This window comes from Ambystoma mexicanum, chromosome 2p, assembly GCF_040938575.1.
Source record: "Ambystoma mexicanum isolate Mex_15411 chromosome 2p, UKY_AmexF1_1, whole genome shotgun sequence".
In the NCBI taxonomy this organism is placed as follows: Eukaryota; Metazoa; Chordata; class Amphibia; order Caudata; family Ambystomatidae; genus Ambystoma; species Ambystoma mexicanum.
The window spans coordinates 1,195,352,293-1,195,377,950 of NC_090923.1; the positions used below are offsets into that span (position 1 = coordinate 1,195,352,293).

At 46.3% G+C, this 25,658-nt stretch overlaps 1 protein-coding gene across 1 annotated transcript in view; it reads left to right on the forward strand.

The window, feature by feature from the left end:
• Window positions 1-25,658, forward strand: part of LOC138567320 (caveolin-2-like) — a 64,770-nt gene that overhangs the window by 27,672 nt on the left and 11,440 nt on the right. Inside the window, exon 2 of the mRNA XM_069645406.1 lies at window positions 13,469-13,656. Within this exon, the coding sequence (XP_069501507.1) occupies window positions 13,469-13,656 (188 nt within the window). The remainder of the gene's footprint in view (window positions 1-13,468; window positions 13,657-25,658) is intronic.

Here is a 25,658-nt window from a genome sequence, read left to right on the forward strand (position 1 = left end):
ACCACTGTTTTGGCCACACCGCTGAACTCTTAATGAGGTCCTTTGAGTGGAGGGGAACGTCTTTGGGTATTGTGGCTTGATTGACTGCATGCTCACACATGAGCTGGTTGAGTGGAATAGCTGACCTGCAAGAGCACTTGCGTTGCTTATCAAATGTATTAGCACACATTGAGCGAATAGGAAAAGGCTTTGGAATGTCCTGGGAAAATAGTGTACAGGGCCTTGCAGATCACTCAGGCAGTGAGATTAGAATGAAGGAGATTGGCAGTGTGATGCAACACAACATATGTCTGGATGGAGGAGAAATGTGTGCTGGGTAGGCTTGATTGAACACAGACTCACACGCGACTTGGCTGATCAAAATAGCTGATACACATTTGCACTTGAGTTACATGTCAAATTTATTACCACACATTGACCAAAGGGGAAAAGTATTTCAGACGTGTGGTTTGATTGAACACATGCTCACAAGCGGCTTTTTGGGCACAGGACCTGACCAGGAGAAGGCTACATGCAGATATTTGCCCTCATTACGACACCGGCGCTAAACCATGGCGCTATTAGCACCATGGTTGGTGCCGGTATCGTAACGTGTCTGCCATGGTGAAATGGGGAAATACCGCCCCATTCCAAGGTTGGCGGGGCGGCATTTGCCCATGGCCCTTCCCCATTTCCATTTTTGCTCCATAGGGCATAATGGGAATGGCAAAGGCGCCAAGTACGGTACCGCAAATTGCGGTACCATACTTACCGCGAAGGTCCCTTTGCAGGTCCCTACTTTAACGGCTGGTCTAGACCAGCCGTTAAGGTTGGGTCCCGCAAAGGGACTTCGTAATTAGGCGCTAATGGGTTAACGGCGCCGCGGCCTTTTACAGCGCAGTTAACCCGTTAGCTCCAGGGTCGTAATGAGGCCCATTATCAGGCAAACTGCGGAGGTGGTCAGGGTAGAGACGCTGCACACTGCCGCAGTGGAACACATTGGTGGCCCCGCACCAGCTTCTCCAGGATCAGGTCAGAATCACATAGCGATGCGCTGTGTGAGCATTATGCAGTGGTCTCCGCAGCCACAGCGCGCATGCAACATAACCCCACTCCACTCCATAGCTTGGATTGCAGAGGGGCAATCCCTGGTAGGTCAAACTGAGCCCCTTTGCAAAGTGCCGTTACCCTCACACTGTGCAAACACTCTCAGTTTTGCAAACCGCATCACTGTCACAAAGATGTGTGCATCAGGCCATGACATGTCCGCTGAGGCTGGGTGGCAACGAGGAAGATGTACATAGCAGCTGTTATCAATGATTATATGCACGTGTGCCAGGATTGCAGACTCTGCATGTAAAATCCCATGCATATTTATTTCCGTGGTCACACGAGTACAAATGTGTGGGGTGTCTTCGTCCATATATGGGACAATTAAGTGGATTTGGCAGTGCGGCTAGATGTAAGGTGAAGGGGGTCTGAACAGCCCAACATTCCTGGAGCCACCCATTTTTTGAGACACATGCCATGTGCATTCCAATACAGTCCAACATCAATGGGCGTTTGCTCTTCTACACAAATGCTGCATCGCAGGAAACCATAAATGTACAGGCCAATCCGGACATGCCAATATTGGAGGGGGGTGGTGAGGAAGAGAAGCGGTCCAAGTGGACACATCCACTCAGGCGGAGCTGAGATGGCCAGGGCGGCGCCAGTAGTGGAGGAAGAAGGACCAGCAGGTTTACCCAGAGGATACCCTGTCCAGGAACCTTCACATCCCACGATGCGTGAAAAGGCAGCCTTGCACACACCCCGACACCACTCTGAAGGAGGACATGCGGCAGCACCAGCTCCATGTCCTCACGCAACCCACCTCAATAGGGTCAACTCTGGTAGAGGCCCCCTCGCCTGGGGCAGTGAGATTTCTGCTAAAAGCCAGGCCATGGTAGAAGAGGCCAGTGCAGCCCACTTAGAATTGAGGTAACTTCCCAATTTGTGTATACTGTTACGAGCATATCCCAGAAATAACGTTTTTCTGATTTAACTACCTATTGATCTAAATGCAGCATCATGCAGAGAATATTGCTTCAGCAAGTAGGATTGCTGCAGCCCTGGAGGGGTGTGTGGTTTCAGTGGTCCCTGCCTCTATCAGGAGCTCGACTACCAGGAACTCAGTGAAAGATCTGTTGCTAGGGTGCACAATATATGGCCCACAAGCAGGGGAGTGGCTAGGTCTGGAAAAGACCCGGGGCTAAGCTGATGTTGGAACTGTTGGGACTGGGGGCTAGCTAGTCTTTTGGCTGTAGCTCCTGAGATTCTATCCGGGGCTACAACCAAAAGATCAGGGGCTATAGCCCCTTTAGCCCCCCCCCCTAGCAACGCCCCTGCCCACAAGCCAGATGTGTCCCATCACATTATGGTTTATGGCCCTCCAGGTCACAGAAGTCTAGCAATACAATGCAGCCCTTTTCTAGTCATTTCCTCTCTAAACATAAGAGAGCAAACAAAGCAAGGCAGAATTAAAAGAAGCTGACATAACTTCATTCTCGTTTCTTTGTATACATCGGACAGAAACAGATCAGCAAGCTGGGTGAAACAAACAGTTCTTCAATGTAGGCAGTGCTTAATTTGTACCACAAAAAAAAATCAGGCCTCGCATTTTGGACTAAAAGGGAATGGCAAGTGGTTGCTAACTTGAGTTACATAAATGGACCATTTCTTAAATTGCAGTGGCTTTTTATTAAAAAAAGATTAAAATCTAAAGCACACAATACTTAGGTTTTAAATTGATAGCCTCTCAAACTCATCACAGATGAAGTGTTTTTTCTTCATATAATTATTTTTCATTTTTGACATTGTTATTTTGATACAGCATGACATGTATTTGGCATAGAACATGGTGTTGGATAAGTGAAACTGCAATGTAATACAATGGGCCTCATTACGACCCTGGCGGAATGGGTTAATGGGTGCCGCTAATGGAGGCGGACCCGTTAAACCCATTCCGCCTCATTATGAGGTTCCCTCGCTGGACTCGGTAAGAACGCCTGGTAAAACCCGCGAGGGGACCAGGGAGCTAACAACGGGCCGGTCGTAATCGGCCCGTTGTTAGCTCCCTGCACCCATTCCCATTGAGCCCTATGGGGGCTCAAATGGGAATGGGGAAGGTCCGGGCCCGGGTTCCCTGAAGGAGGAATTACCGGGCCCTCCAAACTTGAAATAGCCCGGTAATTCCCCATTCAGGGAACCCAGACCCTTATTAAGGGCATGGCTACCGCCCTAGTCGTAATGAGGCCCAATATCATTAAAATAAAAAACCCAGTAAATCGAAATTAGTCGAACGGTACACCTCAGGGTGGCTGAGTATGTTATCAGCATCCTTGTTTTGTTGACCACAGCCCAAAATCAGTAAAATATAAAACCCAGTAAATCGAAATTAGTCGAACGGTACACCTCAGGGTGGCTGAGTATGTTATCAGCATCCTTGTTTTGTTGACCACAGCCCAAAATCAGTAAAATATAAAACCCAGTAAATCCAAATTAGTCGAACGGTACACATCAGGGAGGCTGAGTATGTTATCAGCATCCTTGTTTTGTTGACCACAGCCCAAAATCAGTAAAATATAAAACCCAGTAAATCGAAATTAGTCGAACGGTACACCTCAGGGTGGCTGAGTATGTTATCAGCATCCTTGTTTTGTTGACCACAGCCCAAAATCAGTAAAATATAAAACCCAGTAAATCGAAATTAGTCGAACGGTACACATCAGGGTGGCTGAGTATGTTATCAGCATCCTTGTTTTGTTGACCACAGCCCTCGAGTAATTTCCTCGAACTAAGATTAGTTAATGTTTTCATAATCATTATGTTCCTTTGAAATATTTCAGTATTTTCTCTGGAAATTAAGAAACGTAGCAATAAAGCCATTAACTACATGTCAGGTGGGCCTTTTCTCTCACTTCATTTAGACATTTTTGTGGCCCGGCCCACCACAGAAGGCTTGAAAATTACATCTGGCTCTACAACAAAGCCAGCTGTGCAACCCTGATCTACTGTCAGACCCTGTGTCAAACTAGCTAAACATACCATCTGTACCACGAGACAGTGGTGATGGCCACTGCCCGCTGCGCTGGCAGAGGGGTTACGTATGGAGCCCCGCCATCCATGGCGGCCATCTTTAGACAGTATTTCCATGAACATACAATTATCCTAGCACACTGTGTTTCCCGATCGGAAATCCGGAGTGCTAATAGTTTTAAGCACTCGTCCCAGGGGCTGGAACAGTTGTTAACCTCCCAGGGCCCTCGTTAAACGCCCTCACTACGCTTGTGCTTTTAACTCATGCCCCAGTCCGTTTAACACCCTTTGCAGCCCTTGGAACGAGTGCTTAACGCTATATTATTTCATTCACATAACGGCATTGGTTCATAGATTTTCCATTTTCTGTTATGTAAGTAGTAGGCCTGCCAAGGTCTCTTTAGATTGGACATTACTTGCAAAAGTGACATTGTTCATCTAGCATTGTCATAGGTGGTAATCTGAGCGGGTCATTCATGAATATCATGGCACTCTGTCAACATTAGTGTGAAAGTGCAGTAGGATAATGATGTTGGTTGACAGGACTGGGTATATTATATTCAGAATCATGTGTGCACGTGGCAGCCATAGGGAAAGTGCACCACAGTATGTCATCAGAGTCTTGAAACTGATCATATTGGAAGATGGAGGCATGGATGTGCATTGCCATGCTGTATTGGCAGGTCAGCTGCAGTCACCAAGTCGTCATCATGTGCATGGACGTGGACCCCTGACATAGCCAGGAAACATGTCTACTTATTTGAAATGTTTTGTAACCATGTCATCCCATAACCCTGCTGCCACTTCCTCATTCCTATTATTGCAGTTCTCTGGGATAAACGCCTCATTTAACTGGCACAGTAAAGAGACCCGATACATATCCATTGAGTCTCCAAGTCTAGACAAGGGTACTGATTCCTTGTGGTAGAACCACTGGCTGATGCTACCTTACTTACTTACACACACACGCATGCACACACCACCACCACCACCACCACTCCTCCCACCCCACCCAATTCGGAGCACGCATTAATGCATACGCACACTTTTCTAGCCTCACTTTCGAACACGCCAATGTTGGGTTCTTTTGGCCTCCTGTCGCCAGCCTGTGGCTCCAACCTGCATTCAGGAAGATCCAGCCAGCAAAGGCATTCTAGCTCACAGCAACCGCGGCCATCAACTGCAGCATGGCCGGGCATCCACCTCAAGCAAACGGAGGACTCGGTCAGGTGTCAGCTCCCCCACCACAATGGAGAACTGGCCCCACCCCCTTAGAATGTAAGTTAAACTTTCACTAAAGGGACAACGAGGGACCTAATAGACAACTGAAACCCATGACAATAGACAGTAGACTAGTGGCTTAAGCCTCCGAGTGTATGACTGAGCTAAACTAATATGATAAACAATATTTATTTACAATACAATGGGAGCTGTATCTTCAACAACTAAAGATGATATATTTGACTTAATTATTCTTAACTTTCAATAAAAATCAATTAACTAAAAAAAAAAAAAAAGAGGATATATTTGGTAATGTTGATATTTTTCAAACTCTTACAAGCATGTGGCTGGTAGGAGGAGGAAGGTCCAGAGGGAGGGTTAGGAATTAAGTGACAGTAGTATTCATCCAGTTGGGTGGGGGGTGCTGGTGATTCAGTTAAGGGTCAGGCAGGAATCGGATTGGATTAATACTCTCCAGAAGGGGTCTGCAACTTTTGGATCTGCAGATGTTTTGAATTATAACTACAACTACCCACCAATTCTTGGCAGCATAGTCAATGGTGCAGGATCATAGGAGTGGTAGTCCTAAACATCTAGAGAGCCGAATGTTGCAGACCCCTGCTCTACATGAATCAAAAAGCAAGCCAAACTACTTTTTATCGGCACATGAATGTGAAAGGCCATATACATAAGTATACTATGGGACTCATTACACGGACGGTGGTGTACCAAGGTGCTAATAGCACCTTGGTCCATGCCGGTAAAATACCGGCACTGCCTTGGTGGAAAGGGGAATTACCGCCCTATTCCAAGGTTGGTGGGGCGGTAATTTCCCCTTCCCCCATTGCCCTTCCCCATTCCCATTTTTGCCCCATAGGGCATAATGGGAATGGGGAAGGTGCTAATTACGGCACCGCAAATTGCGGTACTGTAATTAGCTCCCTGGTCCCTTTGCGGGTTGGTTTTTAACGCCTGCAAAAAGCAGGCGTTAAATTCTCCAACCCGCAAAGGGACCTCGTAGCAAGGCGGTAAGGGTTAACGGTCACCGGTACCATTAACGGTGACCGTTAACCCTTACCTCTGTCCGTGTAATGAGGCCCTATGTCTGGACAAGTTCAACCCAAACTGAAAAGGGTGAACGGTCATCTCTCAAATGCTAAAGACCAATTTATTTGATGACCGTCAGCGGCAAGGCCTTTGGGAAGGGATCTATAAAAGCCTGATGGCTTGGGCACAGGCTAATAACTTAGAAAAATATGTCAGTACGGCTAATAGAAGGCTTGCAAAATTTGGAGCAGGCATTTCAATCTGTTTCCTACAGCTGAAAATAATTAATCTAAAAATAGTATTTTCTACCTAGCCTTCACGTCTTTTGATAATGTGGCTAGGGGGCACTCTGGAGGACATTGAACGGCTTGGAGATCTTTTGCACAGATTTCTGGAGTGATAAGGGTGTGAGTTTGGGGTGAGTACTTGCACCCTGGTTTAGCCTTTAAGTTATCCTGCTCTTGGAAACCCAAGAGCAAATTGTCTCCGACTCCCCAGAATAAGGGGATTGTAAACGGACCATCTGGCTTCCCGCAGACAATGCGGCACTTGTGGTGCAAGTCCCTGTTCCTCTCCAAACGTTACTTGAGGGTAAGGCTATTTATGTGGAATTAAGGGGGTGGACGAATAATGAAACCAAATCATGTGGGACTTCGGACCCAAAGCCTCTATCCCCTTTTTCCTTTTTTTCAGGTGTTCAAAGGTTTTCCACAGCATAGAAATGCAATTGTTGGAGAATTTGTTTTGCCAAAATGTTGAAGTGGACTGCTCATCTACACAACAAACAATCTTTGACAGCCTCGTCTAACGGGGCAATATTGCGATCAGCACTGCAGCCTGCAAGGGGCACCATCAGCCCCACGCTGCGCGTCAACACCGCTACCTCGATGTCCAGTGCATGTGGTGCAAGGCTGGAACCCAGCCCCAATCAAGCGGTGGAGAGCGTGCTGTCATGCCACGGTATCGGCGCAGAGAATGCGTATCCGTCTCCATACTACCAGGGCTATGTCCAAAATATACACCGGATATTGTTAAAATTAGCCCAGCTATCCTCTAGGTGTCAATTTGGCCCAATATTAAATTAGAATTAAGGCAACTGATCACATATGACATTCTCAAAAGGTGTATAGTTTCAAAATCACCCAGTTAAATGAAATTGGAAATGTTGTTAATTCATATTAAGAGACCAGCAGGGTTTACAAACACCTTCCTTCATGTATGTACTGGCAAGTTGGTAATGATGGAGTAGAGGAAACAGTCCAATTCCATGCCCAGCTCCCTAGTAAGGGCTAAGGACGATAGGGGGAGAAATGGGGGTGCACGCAGAGGGGAAATTCTCTCCCCTAACACACACCGAGTATGGCATGATAACCTGGATGTGAGAATAAAGTTCTGGAAAGTGGGGTGCATTTGGCATCATGCTTTTCTTTAATCCGTTCTATTGACGTTTTGATATTTCTTTATTAAAGACTTGACATTTTAGACAATGTCTCCCTGCAATTATTATTATTTTTTTTCTAAGCAAGGGTCCTGCAAGAGTTTTTAACACAAGCACTTGCAAGTAAAGATAGGTTTATGGAGAAAAAAAAACAAGGCCGGGATGTTATATGGCAGGATTATTTGTGTATTTGCTATGATCTAAGCTTAGACAACTGCTCTCTCGCCCAAAATATGATCTGTGATTGCACAGATACTTTTAAGCTGGCACTTTAGGAGCTACATGCGTGCCAATGGCAGCGTGGCTCCCGAACATTGCTCAGTGTTCTTTACACGTGAAAGACACAATGGGTATCATTTGGTAAAACTGAGGTGCAAAAGTAAAGTGATGTAACTGCGGCCCTTTGAGATACCAACCAAGAACACGTAAGTAACTTAACAATGTCGGTTTATTTAGAATTTACATAGTACGTAGCAACACTGGGACATCCGCCCGGCTAAACCGATGATCTCCAACTGCTGGCTCTAGAATCCCACTCCCCACACATATTAAAACAAACCAAATCCTGATGCAAGGATCACGAGACCAGACCCCATCCTTACAGTGACATTACTGCATGCACACAGCACCACCAGAACATGACACACCTCCCTCCCCTCACACGTGAAGGGACACAACACAACACGAACCAACCCTGAAGATGTCAACCGCAAGAAAGCCGCAACTGATCCCGGCAAATAAAATGCCACACAAACAACAAACGGCAAAAATGTCAACCGTAAGAAAGCCACAACTGAAACCGGCAAAGGAAATCCCAAGAAAACTCCACAGGGAACCCAATCGCAAAACGAACAACAACATATTCCGAGGAGCACCGAAAAATGGAAAACGGGGAAAAAAAGCAAGAAAACTGAAACTGGCAAAGGAGACCCCAAGAAAACTCCACAGTGAACCCACAAGAAACAATTGAAAGCACAAGAAAACCCATCTCCAAAATGAAAAAACAGGGGAATACCTCATATCATAAAACCACAAAGAAATCCAATGAAACCACCACAAATCCGAACTACAATTCCTCATTTCATAAAACCACAAAGAAATCCAATGAAACCACCACAAACCTGAACTACATCCTAGCCCAAGAAAAGAAAACCAAAGAAACACCAGAGGAATACCTTCCAAACCATGAAACTCCAAAATGAACCCACGAGAAAATAAATGGCACCCAAAAGATACAAGAAACAATTGAAACCACAAGAAAACCCATCACAAAAGCGAAAAGACAGGAGAATACCTCATATCCTAAAACGACAATGAAAACCAATGAAACCACCACAAACCCAAAACCACCACAAACCCAAACTACATCCTAGCCCGAGAGCAGAAAACCAAAGAAACACTAGAGGACTAGCCTCCAAACCATGCAACTCCATAATGAACCCACGAGAAACAATTGAAACCACAAGAAAACCCATTGCAGAACTGATAAAAAAAACAATATATACCTTTTTCAGGAAATGCAGCACCTAACTGCACCCCCCCCCGAACCTCAGGTATAAACGCAGCACCTCACTGTGACCACCGCATAAGGAAAACACAGCACCTCACCGCACCCCTCTAAACCTCCCAATAAACACGCAGCACCTCACTGCAAACACCGCATAAGGGAAATGCAGCACCTCACCGCGCCCCTCCAAGCCTCCAAATAAATACGCAGCACCTCACTGCAACCACAAAAAAAACTTTTAAGGGAGAAAACACAGTACCTCACTGCACAGCAATGCAAATAGATACCAAAACCAAGAAACACCTAACTACCGAAAAAATCTAAAGAAAACCGCACCCAATACCACAGAAATCCTTAACACCAACTGCAAAACAAACATGCACCACCCACAAAGACTCCCCTCAACACTCCACGGATCACTAACATGCTTGCCCGCAACCAACTTACTTAGGCCCACACCGACAGACATGCAGAACAATGTCAAATCACATAGAAACACAACTTTACAGACTAAGGGGGTCATTACGACCCTGGCGTTAAGGGTTTAACGGCGCCGTAAAAGGTCTTGGCGCCGTTAAACCCTTAACGCCTGATTACGAGGTCCCTTTGCGGCTCCCGACCTTAAAGGCTGGTCTGGACCAACCGTTAAAGTAGGGACCCGCAAAGGGACTTCTGAGGTAATTACGGTACCGCAATTTGCGGTACCATAATTACCGCCTTCCCCAGTCCCATTGAGCCCTATGGGGCAAAAATGGGAATGGGGAAGGGGCAATGGTAAATGGGGAATTACCGCCCCGCCAACCTTGGAATGGGGTGGTATTTCCCCATTTACCATTGGCGGACTTGTTACAATACCGGCAGCAACCATGGTGCTAATAGCGCCATTGGTTACCATCAGTGTTGTAATGAGGGTCTAAGTAAACCATTGCACCCAAAAGATACATCCCCACCGCAAGTCTCTTGCAAGTCCATATCCCACCTGAAAAGGAAGAATAGTTAGTACATATTAGTTGCCAAGTAAAACCACAATAGACAATTCAAATGGCAAACATTCCAAATTTGAACTTGTACGTTCACCCGCTGCCCGCAAGTCCAATCTCTCTCCCACCTGAAAGATAAAATTGAAATTATCATAGAAATTCACTAAAATTATCACAGTAATTCATTAGCCCCCCACCCGCAATTCCAGAACCCATCCCACCTGAAAAGGAAACTGAAGCAATCACCTAACGAGCATCACAAAAGAGAAAACCCTCAACACTCAAGACTAACACTCAAACAAAGATGCCCAACCGAACGCCTCACACCACACAACACCTCGCAAAAACACACGCCGTGACCTATAAGATTATTGGTCATACTCAAACATGATATTACGACTCAGTTAAAGATAAACCCTCCAAGTTGGCCACAAACTCGACCAAACCGGGGTCAAACTCCTTCACCTTCTGCAGAATTCGCCAATACGCCTGGCAACAGTTCCGTATTACACCGTCTACAGAATCACATACCGCGCAAACCGACGAGCAGGCCCACTTGGAACGGACCGTGACTGTCCCGTCGGCTTCCTCCATGCTGGCAGACGCACTCCCCTTAATGGCTCTGCAAACTGTTTTCACCGTTCCTGATGGGTCCGAGTGCACAACACTGACCATACGTTTCTCCTGCATCCATAACCTCGCTGATACCGGAAGTACCCACGCAGAGGCACCCTGGTCCATGACATCCCTGTCAGCCTGACTGCCAGAAACAACGCCTGCTTCCGCGACAGAAACGTCAGTTGCGTCACGGACAGAAACGTCCTTAGCGTCGAAGAGCTTAGACTCCAGGGGACCATCCAGAATGGCAGAACAGTCACAAAGGTCGACGTCAGCCCATATGTCCACATCAGCCTCATCAGCCTCTCTCACCCTGTAAACTCTGCGGGGAAACTCCAAAATGCGCACCAACTGCAACTTGGAAACCCGGCTCAAGGGCAGTCTCAGGCACTGGCAACGCACAGCAGTTAACCTCACAAAAAACACCATCACACTTGGATAAGATGGTTGCCCCAATGAGCGCTCCGGAGTGGAACGCTGCGCCACCTGCCTCGGACACCAGCTTTCTATCCATGTACATGGCCATACACAGGTAAGCCCTCCGAGTTGACATCACCGAACTGCACACACCGCCGTGAAGAACCTCGGCTTCACACAGCCACTTCTGACACGGCAATACAGCTGGCAGCACTCTGTGTGAAACAACCGCAGCACACAGAAACCAAGTCCAAGTCTGACTCCGATGCCAGACCACCGCTGATAAGCCCAGTTACGAAGCTACAGGACAAGTGCCTCTTCCCAACAACCAGGCTCGACCACCCCGGGCGGATGTCACCTCTGGAGGGCAGTGTTACTAGGCGCTGCTCCCTCCCAGCTGGATCCCATCCTCGTCGCCGGTGATGTAACTGCGGCCCTTTCATGTAAGGATCAGGAGACCAGACCCCATCCTTACAGTGACATCACCGCACCACCAGAGCATGACATAAAGGCGTAAATGTAGTCTTCCTTTTACACTCCAGGGGTTTTTCAGTGCATTTGAAGGATGAGGGGGCATGACACGGATTTAGCATTTCTGCGTGTATTCCTCCTCCTTAAAATGCCGCCTGGTTTTACGGCTGCACGAGATTTCCACCGAAGCGTAAAACAAATGAATCCCTATGGAATCCCTCTGCTTTTTGTTAAACGCAGGCGGCTTCCATACACATTCATTGCAAATGCCATCTGCAAAGCATTCTTTCTTGTTCTTTAAAAAACGGAGGCTAAAAGTAAAGAGTAAAGGCAATTTCGCCTGTTTACGCTTTATCTTTGCACTCCATTTAGTAAAAGTTGAACAATTAATCCAGGGGACCCAACAGCGTGCAAGGGCTGACGTTGGTGGCCCACAGAATACAGTGTGTACCTTTTTGGACACAGGCCCTACGCATTATTCGCTAATGGATTCATTCTGCCGTGAGAAGGTATTAATACTATATCTGTATATCGCTCTTAGGTACATTTTAGGGTTTTGATATGCTATATTTTCTTCGAGGTCCCCCCAATCCTATTGATTGTTTTTTCTCTCTCTGACCCCACCCACCATCCCCTTTCACTCTTCAAGTCGTGTGATGCGCTTTCTTTTCTGAGTGAGTCTTGCAACGTTACCCTGGTAATCTTGCGAGATTCCCCCTGTATTTCCACGATAAGGCATACATTTTCTATCCCAAAAAAGCTCCCAGCCCACCCCAAATCCACCACTTCACATATGCCCTCTCCCCCTCTCACTTCTAGCCTGATGTCATGACATCACTTTTCATCCTCTAAATAGCATTTTTGAGCAATTTAGATTTTTGGTTTCTTCGGTATCATCGCAGGAATTGCTTGCATCCAGCATTTCTGAAAAGCGTGTCAGCCCCTATGCCACAAACATTTTCCATTGAATATTTCAAAAACGACTGGATGGATTTACCCCCAAACCAGCAAAAGGCACATTTGCGGCGGTTTGTTCCCAAGTTGTTTCTTATTTGGTCCAAATCTGTCCAGCGGTTTTTTTGCACTACGATTGTTAAAATCAATACACTTTTTCTCTATGGAAAAGTTAATGTGACTAGACAAAACAGCATTTTTGTTTTCTAATAACTTTTTCACGTGTTAACACATTTTCACCCAAATGTCCAGTTTGTGGGTATGCGTGTGCTAGCTGGTACATTTAATTTCACCCAAATCCATCCAGCAAGTCAAAAGTTATTTGCAATAGCTTTTTGGGAAAAGTCTATTTACAAATGCTTTAACTTAACCATAGGTAGGGGGGGGTGTGTATGTGTGTGTGTGTGTGTGCGTGCGTGCGTGTGTGTGTGTTAGCCAGGAGGTTGCTCAAAGACTTGTGTCCTTGTCTGCCCACTTAGATATGTTTCGGCACTGTGAGCACTTATATAAAATCCAAGCCGGGTTGGTGATGCGTAGGAGGGGGCTGAGGATACCAAAGTCACTCGGCCATGACGCATAATCCTTCCCATGTGCCAACATGCGGGTAGCCGCATCATTCACGCAAAACAGGGTTTCAAAGGTATGGTGCTGAGACATCTCTTAAGTGTTCTGATAGTGTGCCCTGGAATTCTTTCAGCTTTCGCAGTGTGTTTAAAATCGTCTCGCCGTAATCTGACCTTCCCTTCTGCCCACCCATAGGTGGACTTCTCCAACGTGTTGGCCGAGCCTGCCTCTTTCCACAGTTTCGACAAAGTTTGGACCTGGAGCGATATCCTGTTTGAGGCCTCCAAGCTCTGGTGCTACCGGATCATTTCGCTGCTCTGTGCCATCCCGGTCTCCCTGTTCAGCGGCTTCCTCTTCGCCTTCCTGGGCTGTCTGCACATCTGGTGAGTCTAGCTGGTCTCCCTGTTCAGCGGCTTTCTCTTTGCCTTCCTGGGCTGTCTGCACATCTGGTGAGTCTAGCTGGTGGGCGGCAACGCAACTCACACGCATTCATGAATGCCATGGTACATATCATTGCCGGTGATCAGTTATCCGGCATGGGAGGACTTCGCTCCCGGTGTCAATGATGTCACGTTCAATGCCTTGGTTGAAAACCTCCCTTTTGTTGATGCCTATTTAGCTACAATGTTATGTTGTTTATGAAACAGCAGTCATTGGTGAACTGTATGCAAAATGACCAAAACTGGCAGGCCTCCTGATGGTATTAGCCTATTTGACCTACAGCAATTGATCTAATGACTAATTTGGTCGAATTTTGCATGGGTGATTTGGCCTTTGGGGCAATTTCATTGCATATATTGCAAAATACCAACCCTAGTGAGTGGGGGTTGCAGGGGTGTCCCCCGCTCCCTGTGTTTGATATTTAGCAATTTTGGGGGCCCGGGGGTGTCCCCCACATCCTTAAAATTGAAGGCGGGGACAAAAAAAATGCATGTGCGTTTACATTGGGCCCGGGCAAATAAATTGCAGTCAGTTTGCCGCGATTAAAAATAAATTGTCAAACATACCCAAACCCTCCTGACAGCCCAAATATAAATAGACTGCCTGGCATGCTTCCATCCCCTGTACCTCCCACTTCCATCATCAATCCAGCCTCCCCCAAATACATGCAACTACATGTTCTCCCACTGCCAACCCCAGTCCCCGCCGACTCTCCCTTCACCGCCAACCCATATGTGGCCACTGTCCTCTGAAAGCCTGAAACAGTCACTGTGCTCTGTGAAATCTCTGTTAGACTGTCAGCACGGTTGCAGAGTACCCCAGATTTCCCAGGCTAGCTTTGCGGCCTGGCTGCCATGCCTTCGTTCTTGGGGAGAAGCGAGACACACACCACCAGCTCCATGAAGCCGAGCCACTCAAGCACGCCTGCTGCCCTGTGAGAGTGGGAAGGAGCAGGAGAACACAGTGCACCAGCAATCCCTGGCTCTCATGCAGCAACGGGGAGGTGCACGGTGGAGGTGGCAGCCAATGGCTGGCCTCGCCGCTGAAGGGAAAACAGGTCTGTCCTCTGATGTGTGCCAGCAATCATCAACAACCTTGGGTTTTCACCAGTGGCCCATTGAAAGAAAACGGGGAGTCCTACAGAGGATATCAATTTTTGGAGCGACACTTTACCACTAGAGAAAACTGCATCCGATTAATGAAGAGGCTTCTAGGTCTATAGAACATGGTACAGCTAGATGAAGCATGACGCGTAAAGGAACACAGAGATCCATTCGGGTTAAGAGCAAGACTTGGGCATTAAGATCTAAGAGGTCTATTGCAACAGTGAAGTCCACAATAACCACAAAACCCCGCATAGTGTATTACAGCAGTTATTGTCCCGGCCTGGAGCAGGGATGTGGGTGTGACAATCTAGCACCGACCTACATATTGCAGAGTAAGGTCACTTTTGCACTACAGTAAGGAGTAGCTCAAAGACCACTGCTTTACAATAGCAAGGAGCGGAGTATGACTTCAAGGATATGCAGTCTGTATATCGAATATTTTATAAAGAATTGACATATCTGGAATATTTTATACCGAAATTGTTTATAGAGAATGCATTTAGGGGAGGGGTAAAAGGTTAAATATTTTAGGGAAACAGTTGGGGTGGGTTTTTATGGGTCAGAAATGAGGGTTTGGGGGGATCCCTCCCTCCCAAAAAGTGCCTTCTCTATAAAAAAAAAATGTTGTTGTAAAATATTCGATAGATGTTCATTCTTTAAAAAATTCTTTGGCATAAAGACATGTAACTGAGTCCAGGCAGCTCTACGGATAAGCGGTGTATCGGCCACTTTTACTCCCTAAAAATTTGCAAATACTTTAAAAAAAGAAAAATAGGGAGTACAAATACTCGCAACAACAAATAGGAAAATCGACACATAAAGGCAAGTCCCCCTTCAGGCACACCCACAGCTCCCTCGATATGTTTGGACCGGTACTGCTACAGGAAGAAACTACTTTTGTTACTGCCTCAACTTAAGAGCTAAACATGTATCTTTGTACATTAATAACTAGAAGCAAAGAAATAATTATTACTAAAACTTGTCTGTTTTATAGTTAAAACATACTTATAATATACTCCCATTCAAAATGAGAGTTACTTTTTTACTCCCTAAAATATCATTTTACTCCCAATTTTAAAAAATAGAGTTCAATATTCCCAATTTAAATTCTTATTTGGAGCACTGAGTCCAGATGACCATTTCTAGCTTTAATTTACACAATCTAAATACACCCCAATCAGTACAAAGAAGACTCTTCTACCTGAGCAATAGGTGGCCCATGAGAGTCAAGGATACTCGCCATTTCTCTTTTCCACAATTGCCCCAAATAAAGCAGGGCATCAATAGCGCCTGTATCTTACAAACACAAGTAGACCTTGACACACATGGAGGCGTGATGTCTTGGTTCCGCATTTACCAATATTGAATGCAAAGTGGATGGTGATCAGAGATCCGTCCTGCACAATGGCAGGGCAGAGCATAGGCGAGTCCCGGTGGCCTCTTACAGTGTAATATTCCACAACACCCAGATATGAAAGCATGAGTCCAGCAGAACACCAACTTCAAGGGTGTGTTATGAGGATCCAAGAGCTCCCAAATCTCTTTGGCATCTGATAATCTAGAAGAAGACATTGTATAAAAACAAACAATCCGTGATTTAACCTTCGCCAGAGCATGGGGGGGGGGTAAGGGGACTCAAGACCCAGGCGATCCCTTAGGACAACACTGCTGATGGCAACTTAAAGAAAGGTGTAAATGCAGTGGTACAGAGTGGACTCCTCAACAGGCCGCAGCTAGGACACGAGGAACACTTATACATTTTAGAATGAATCCTCATTTGATGGAGGTCCAAGGTGTAGGCAAGTCTATGCACCTGTGGGTCACATCAATACTTATGAATCTTCAACGGAGGAAGAGTCGTGAGATGGTCCATTGCACAAGTTATAGACTTGTGCATCAGATGGTGCCATCTGATGCTTTGGTTCTTGTAACTGGTAATATTCCTATAGACAAAATATATTAGAAAACAAACATTCTGCCTCATTACAAATTCAGTGGTACGACAGCAAATGTTGGTAAAATGGCAGTGATAGAATTATCGCGACTTTACTGCCATTTTTGTGCACCACCAAATTACGAGAAGAAGTGGCACCTCTTATCCTACAGCATATAGCTGAAGGTAAATCCTTCACTCCACCTCCAAAAATCATCAGATTTAATACTTCAGAACTGGGGATGAAAATCGCTGTTCATAATCCCACTGTAAATTGGCAGGCTGAAGTGACTGTAACAGTAAACAAGTTTGGTGCTAATTTCTCTGGAATTACTGCCAAACTTATAAAGAAGCCCATTGAATTAATGACAGGCCGGGGGTCAGGTCATAGATAAAATCTAGGTTTCTGTGGTGTGCAAAAGTATATTGCAATATATCAAATTAATTTCCTTAGACGTATTATTGTTCATTTTTAGCTTTATTTTGGTGAGCTATGCCTGTAGGTCATGGTGCTCTCAAATAGTAAGAGCACTCCACTCACAAATACCAATTAAACAGGTTGATGTGTCTTGTGTAAGGAAAGCCAATGGGATTCTTTCAGGAGATCTTCTGAGAGTCTTAGATTAGTGGAGTGAGTCCTATCCAGCTAAATGCTAGCTTGGAATGTGTACTTTCAAGTCTTTTCTGAAGGGCACAAGCCCATTGATAGTATTTATTTCAATTGTATACTCCAAGGTAAAAGGAAAACGTTATCACTCTGCTAGGTGTCTGAGCTCAAGTCCACGACTCTTTTCTATTTCCAAAATGTTGAAGCCCCTCCCCACATACACTGATATTGGAGTTGAAATTGCTTCTCGATGCTATTTAAGCAACGCCCTTGAGTATCCAACCACCACGCACCCGTATGCGGTTGCACATCCACTCCCTCTTCCTTTGTGCACATTCACGCCCTCAATCATTCTTGAAACACAGTCAACTAAAGGATCTTGAATCCATTTTACAGAACCTACTGCCGCCTCCTAGCTCGTTCCTATTCCCAACTTCTTAGCAAGGCTAACATCAAAGGGAGATAGAAGAACGTAAAACAGGGCGGAAAGATTTTAGGCAAATTAATTCTGCCGAATTTCCTGACCTTAATAGTATCTCCAAAGTGGTTGCGGGGCAAGACATCTAGCTGCTCTGAAACTAGAACGTAATCGTTAGCTTGGACAGCGTGAGCATGAATACTCACCCAAGCTTGGAAGAGAATACGATTATAAAATCTTGAGGAATGGGGATGTGAGTAAAGGGGACCAGTTTGAACGCAGATGCGCCACTAATCGCGCTAATGAAGGTTTGTAGAAGGTTTTGATTAACTTGAATGGGGTTGAATGTCAAACAGGTCCTGAGATTTTATTTACATTTTATTTATTGTGCATTTCTAAGGCGCACTCTACAACAATAAGTGTTTCTACACACCACAAGGCAACAGGGGGTGGGGGGTATAAAACAACAGTAACTGTCCTAGTAGGCCTTGTGACATTCGAATCGTGCAAGTGCAGGAAGAAGTGCTTGGAAGTAGAGGAGTGGTGGAGGGGGTCAGGGGAGGAGGGGAATAATGTGGCAATAAGCACCGAGACGGCGGGCCAATACCGCCCAAGGTAATGCCCCCAGGCCCATAGTTACGGGCCCAAGCGCAGTGAGTGCCTTAACGAAGGCCCGGGGGCATTACCACGGGCGGGTTTGGCCCACCAATGCGGGGCTTACTGCCATTAGTATTCCGGGGTCTGCAGGCTTGGGAAACTAGTTTTCCCGAGTCTGAGTTTGCAGTCCCAGAACATCGTTTACAAGCAGCATTTCATTTGCTGTTTGAAAAGGTTTTGTCGTAGTATGCGGTAACACTAGAATGCGCGGACTGCTTCATTAGTACGAAGCAATAAGGTGCTATTTTGGGCCAAGTTGCTCCATACTAATGAATGGGAGAAAACTGGCCACCGTGGAAAAGGGAGAAGGGACTACGTGTGGTCCCTTATCCCTTTCCATGGTCGTCAGGAAAAAGAAAAAAAAAGAGTGTACCCGGCGCGCAATGCACGTAAGTGCGTCTACAGGATTACACTGTGGTATGGCTCGGAAACAAGTCAATCCATGTTAAGTGTATCCTGTGGAATTTCGCTGCCAGGTACTAATGCAAGGAATAGATGTGGCGATTGGCCTTGCCCAGGAGCTAAACAAGTGCTCAGGGGAGGGCCCGGACCAGGGGCCATAGGGGCCAAGGGAGGGCCACCATCTAAGTGCAAGGGAGGGCAGGGGGTGGTGGTCTGGACTCAGGGCGGGGGGGTGCCCATCCCAACAGGCTGGCCAGGGAAGAGACCAGGGGAGGGCAGCTGTTTAGAGGGTGCTGGTGGAGACTGGTAAGGGAGGGTCTGGTACAGCGGCAGGCAGGGGTATTTAGCATGGAAGCGGGAGGGGCAGGTAGGCCATTTCAGAGAGAAGCACCTGCCGAGGACAAAGATCTACCGCCCACTCTCTACTTGGAAACATTTCTCATCTGCTGAGAGTTGGAGCTAGAAGACCAAAGAGATCTAGCAGGGAGGCATTTAGGGAGAGAGTTGGATGTAGAGGGATCCCCGGCCCCAGAAAGCCTTGTGAATGATGCAGAGGTTCTTCAATGTTGTCCTTGCAGCCACAGGAAGCCAGGGGAGATATTTTAGGGCTGGAGAGATGCGGTCCCAGGGCTTGAGGCCAAGGATAGGTCTTGCAGTCCTATTCTGGATAAGTTGAAGGGGGCAAACATGGAAAGAGATAGATTGAGGAAGAGGCTTTTGCAGTAGTCCAGCCTAGAGAGAACCAGAGCTCTGGAGACATTGAGTTTCTGAGGGAATGTAAGGAAGGGAGAATACCTCTGAGGAGGTAAAGCTGAAAGTGGGCCTTCTTGGCAAGGTCCATAATGTGAGGCGAAAAGGAGAGAGCGGAGTCAAAGATGACACCATGGTTTTTTGCCTCACTATATGGTGAGGGAGGGGTCGTAAAGAAGGTGGCCAGAGAGAGGGAGGTAAGGAGGGAGCCTGAGACCCTGTTCCAATGAGAAGGATTGCAGTCTCACTGGCATTAAGACAGAGATGATTAGCAGAGCACCATTCCTGAATAGCACTCAGACAATCAAGAATGAGAGAGGAGGAATAGGAGGTAGAGGGGGAAACTTGAAGGAGAGCTGAGTGTCATCAGCATAACAATGGAAATGAGGAAATCAAGTGAGCCAAAGCGGCAAGGTAGATGTTGAAGAGCCACAGCGATATGATAGAGCCCTGAGGGAAGCCACAGGTAGGGGAAGAGGTGGAAGAGAGGAAGGGGTCCCGTTGCACCAGGGAAGGTCGATTAGATAGGAAAGAGGTCAATCAATCCAGTGATAGGTCCGTGATACCAAGGGTCACATGGAGCAGCTTTAAGAGGGTGACATGATTGAGTTTGTCAAAGGCGGAGGAATGATCAAGGAGGATGAGAACAGAGGGGGCGTTTGAATCTTGGTTTGATAGCAGGACATCACAGGTGTTCAGGAGAGCAGTTTCCGTGCCTCTGGATGCTCTGAAGCGTGCTGATGCTCATGTAGGAGCCCAACAGATTCAGTGAGGTGGCTCAGTTGGGAAATGACCAAATTCTCCAAGAGTTTTCTCAGAAAGGGGGTGGGGGAGATTGGGCGATAGTTAGCAGGGCAGGAGGGGTCAGCAGACGGCTATTTCAGGAGAGGGTGCACAAGGGAGTGCTTGAGGGAAAGTGGGAAAGAGCCAGTGGCAAAGGAATGGTTACAGAAGCCGGACAAGGCAGGAGTGAAAGTGGAGATGTTGTCATTGATAGTTCTGGAATAGCAGGGCAGCACCTGGTTGGAGGAGACTTTCACAGAGCAGACTGCTTTAGAGAGCTCCTCCAGTGCTATGGGCGACAAGGAGGAGGGTATAGAGGAGGGAGAGAAGGGGGCCAAGGGAGGCTTGAGAGCAGGTGGGGGAGCAAGGAGGGGGTAGAGGAGAGTGAGGACAGAATGTCCTGGGTTTTGGTAGTGAAATTGTTGGCAAGTGCGGTACAGAGGGCCTCGGAAGGAAGAGGAGAGGTGGCGACTGCAGTAGGATTGGTGCGTTTCAGCAGATTTTGTAGAATTCAGCCATGTTGTTTGTGGCCCCAGAGATGCAGGCTTCAATGTGGGCCCTCTTCTTGGAGCATATGGAGAGACGGTCGCGCCTTTGGAGAATGCGACAAGCCAGTTTGTCAGTGGATGTGTTTGTTGCCTGGCACTTCTGTTCGGCAACTCTGCATTTGCGTTTCAGGGCAGCTAGGTCGGAGTCATACCAGCTTCTGCATTTGGCAGCAGGTTTCAAACGGGACCTCAGGACAGGGGCAAAGGTATCAAGGGTTTTGGAGACGGAGAGGTGAAGGTTAGCGAGGACTAAGTCAATGGGAGAATGAATGGCAGGGGTGTGAAGGGGGAATGAAAGTGGCGGCAAAAGCTGCAGCCGACACTCGCTTCTTAGGGCAAATGCTGGAGAAGTAGACTAACAGTGCAGGTAGAGGTTTGGCCAGGGGGCCCAAGGTGCTAGGGGGATCTTCAAAATATATTTGGAGAAGGCACATACACAGGTAGCTCCCACAAGGAACCAATCCTGTTCAGGATTCTTGGATGCCCAGTGAACTATGAAACCACTAGTGTGGAATGTGTGACTATGTCAGGAATAGTTTCACTGTTTCTACGTCACTGACTCTCTTGCCAGGGATGAGGGCTTGTGTTAGATTACAGTCCCAGAAGAACCTTCTGAGTGGGTTTCTTCTGGTAGGCTATAGGGACAACGTTGTGTCATTTACTGAGACTAGTGGTTCCAAATGTTTCATGGAAACCACTTGAGAATAGCTTGTGCTAGGCTTGCAGATGGAGCCAGTACTACAAAGATTATTTGGCGCCATAGAACAGCACCAGGATTAGTGTGAAAAAAAGTGCTGCGGCATATAGCTTGAAAGGGAGAATCATGCATTAACTCTTTGAGTTCCCTTAGAAGATACATATACATTTTAAAGATATATTTATACCATAAATTGAAAGGTATCAGAACTGTGATCCCCTCAAAAATCTCAGAGACCTCTTTGACACTCTGATTAATAACTCTCCTCCATTATGGATTCCCTGGCCTATTGCCTGCTGTCTTGCTGGACTGTGATATGGCAATTGTCATGGTCCCCTTTTCTCTTCAATAGTCGGCAACAGCTGAGAAGGATGGAATTGATGTTGGCAGATACATAATAGGACAGATTCCTCTTTCCCATTTAGTGGCTAAACAAGAAGAAAGTGGAAGCCCACCCCTTGTTTAGAGAGAGGGCTATCCCCTATTGTTTCTCGAGGAGGAGTCTGTGTACCCCTGCCAGCATAACCAAGGCACACCACCGATTATGCCGGGATGGCCATGAAATCTTGGGGAAACTTTGTGTGTCACTCTTTAACAACTCGTGTTCCTCAGAAAGGACGTTGCCTATAAACCCCAAACTGCAACCATTAATTGACACGTGTTTGCCTGTCTTTCTGTAAGGGAAATGTATGTGTCTGCCTTTATAATTTTGGAGTCAAGCTGACTCATGCATTATCAATGTTACTATGTTGATGGTTTTGGTATTTTTTTATTTTTTTAGCTATTCAATCTTTTGATTAAATTGCTTAATGAAATAGATTTTATTAAAAGTAAAAAAAAAAATGTGTACAGTGGAAGTGGATGAATGTCTGAACGATGTAGTATGGGCCAACGAAACGATAAGAAGGAAGTTCACGTGACATTAGTGCCAACTAAGAGTAGCCGTAAAGGTATGTGGTCAGATTTCCGGCAATATCTCAGAGACAATTCTTGGTCAGAAGATGAAGAAGAGCTCAGACGCACGGGCAACCCTGTAGCACAGCTTATTTGAGGATGCATAGAGTCAATTGGAATGTAAATGTAGATGTATACAACCGATATCTGCATGACGAAGGTTGGAATCGTCTCGGGAGGATAGCCCAGCGGCAACGTACTCGCCTTGAAAGAAAGACGATGCAGAGGAACACAGGTTCGATCCCCAGGTCCGCGCTTAGACACTGCTGGGTACTAAGCGCTTTATAAATAACCAATTACAATCTAAACAGCAAGTGTCAAAACTGAAATGTTTTGGCTTATGTCGCATTCACTATATAAGATGAATATTGAACCATCTTGAGTGTTACTTTCATTTATCCTGAACAATAGGATTTTCTGTTGTTGCGACACTATACTTTACCAACTCTGCAAGCAGGCTGCTAGGTTGTGGGAGTTGGGATTGTGGTGGACTAGTGAGCGAGGAGCGAAAGAGTAAGGAAATGTGCTTTGCTACTGCATTTCCACTGCGTCACAATTATGGGGTTCTCCAGTATGACTGAACTCACCCACAATGCTTTGGTGGATTTTACATTTGTCAAGGTCCCCACTTGCTGACCGTAAAGCATTTGCTTTGCTGTTGCCTGTCCCTTGGAGAGGCTGGGCTGAGAGGTCTACCTGATGTTTCACATTCCAGAAGCACAAGCAATGTGCTTGCCTAGACGGCATCTCTGATATCCGCGTGGGAAGGATAGTCAACAATAAATGGTGTTATCTGTCATTATCTGTGTGAAATGTAGAAGTCAGGTTCTCCTGGCAAGCCCCAATGCTTTCCTTGTTTGGTCACTGATGTGCATTCTTTTCAAGGTACCTCCGGTTATAGTGTCCGTTGTCCTCTTTTGGCCTACAGCAGAAATCAAAAGGAAGATCAAAGAGACAACTGATTTTGCCATGGTGAATAACTGGATTTCGGACAAAGAGGAAATCTTTCTCAACAATTCTGAGGGACGCATTCCGGCGTTCTATGCCTTACCCAAACTTCATAAAAACCAGACTACACCCCCGGGTAGACCCATTGTGTCAGGATGTGGCTCAGTGCTTGAACCTATTTGCCAATTTATTGACTTCTTCTTAAAACCTCTGAGTCAGAAAACTCCCACATACCTGCGCGACACAATGGCAACCATAAATAAATTTGAACATCAACCATTTAATCCTGCAGAAGATATTTTAGTGACCATGGACATTAATAGCCTTTACACAAGCATCCCTCAAGAAGCAGCGGTCGAATGCATCAGGCACCATCTTACCCATCACATGTCACAAACAAGAGTCCCGATTAACTTTATAGTTGAACTACTGGAACTGGCCCTCACGAATAACTTCTTCCAATTTGAAGAAACCTTCTACCTGCAAATTCGTGGCACAACCATGGGGGCAGCCTTCGCCCCCAGTATGGCAGTTATATTCATGGCAGAATATGAATACAATCATGTCCTCAACACATGTAATCCATTCCTTGACAGCATTATGCTATGGCACAGATATATTGACGATATCATCTTTATCTGGAAAGGAGAGGCTATTACCTTCAAAGAGTTCTTTGGATGGGTCAACAACCGTACGGAAGAAATCAAATTTACTATCAACAGCAGTAACACTAGCATCAACTTCTTGGATCTCACCATTAGACCTAGGAATAATACCTTGGAATGCACCATGTTCAAAAAGGAAACTGATCGCAATACAGTACTCCATTATAAAAGCAACTACACGCGCAATCTGAGAAACAACCTTCCTTATGGCCAGTTTCTTAGAGTACGCAGAAATTGTACCAATACAGAAGAGTTCAAAATAAATGCAGCAGCCCTTGAAACCAAATTGAAAGCTCGTGGCTACCCCAAAAAACTCCTTAGGGACACCCAGAAGAGAGCGAGATTTACACCGAGAGAAGCGCTCCTCACACCCAAAATCCAGGACATCCAGCAAGACATCATGGCATGTGTCACCACTTTCGGCCCCAGCACCACTAAACTCAGAGGAGCAATTAGAAAATTCTGGCCACTTATACAACTGAGCCTACCCCAGGAACCGCTGCCAAGAATGGCACTCAAAAAATCTAAGAACTTAAGAGACATGCTTACGCATGCCAGAATAACCAAAACAAGTACCAGATCCACCCTATGGAACTTGAGAGAGATTAATGGCCACCACCCATGCGGGAACTGCACTGTATGCAAGCAGACAAAGAAAATGAATTCCTTTATGATTGGCAATAAGGAATGGAAACTCAAGCACTTTTCCAACTGTAAGACCTGCAATGTAATTTACATCATAGAATGCCCCTGCAAATTACGCTATGTGGGACAAACATCTAGACCAGTGCATAAAAGAATTGGGGAACATCGCTCGAGAATACGTTGTAAAACTGTGGTAGCCCCTCTGGTATCACACTTCCTTGAATTGCAACATGGCCCAGACAGCTTTACGTGGTGGGTTGCGGATAAAGTACACAATACCAGCAACATTACCAATTCTCTAAATTTTAAAGAAAGCTGGTCGATATACAAACTTCAATCTATTACCTCAGGACTCAATGAAATACAACCCCATCACCATTTTTAATACTTGCTTTTGCCGCTTTTAGGGTCCAGATGGGATTTCTTTCTGGGCTCCGCCCGCTCCTTCCCCGCGACTCCCGCTGGCTCTGCAGAGATTGCCTCTCCCACAGCCCTTGGCCACACCTGCTGCCCTTTGTCTCCCGTCCAGCCTCCACTGCGGGCCACATAGATCACACACATAGAGGCAACACTGGCCCTGGACCGCTCGTCCTCACGCGAGCATATTGTTGCAGGGGTACTACTCCCCACGCGCATGCGCAGAGGTATAGTAGTTTGCTACATCTGAGCATGCGCGGGCCGGCACGGCGTACACAGCTTCATTCTGTGCCCCATCGAGCACACAATCGAACGTGTATGTCGCAGCTCGCATATTGCAGCTATTTGCGGTTCCTTCTTTACTGCCTTTGCACTAGCTAGGTGTGCATTGCTTCCTTTACCACCCACGGGAGG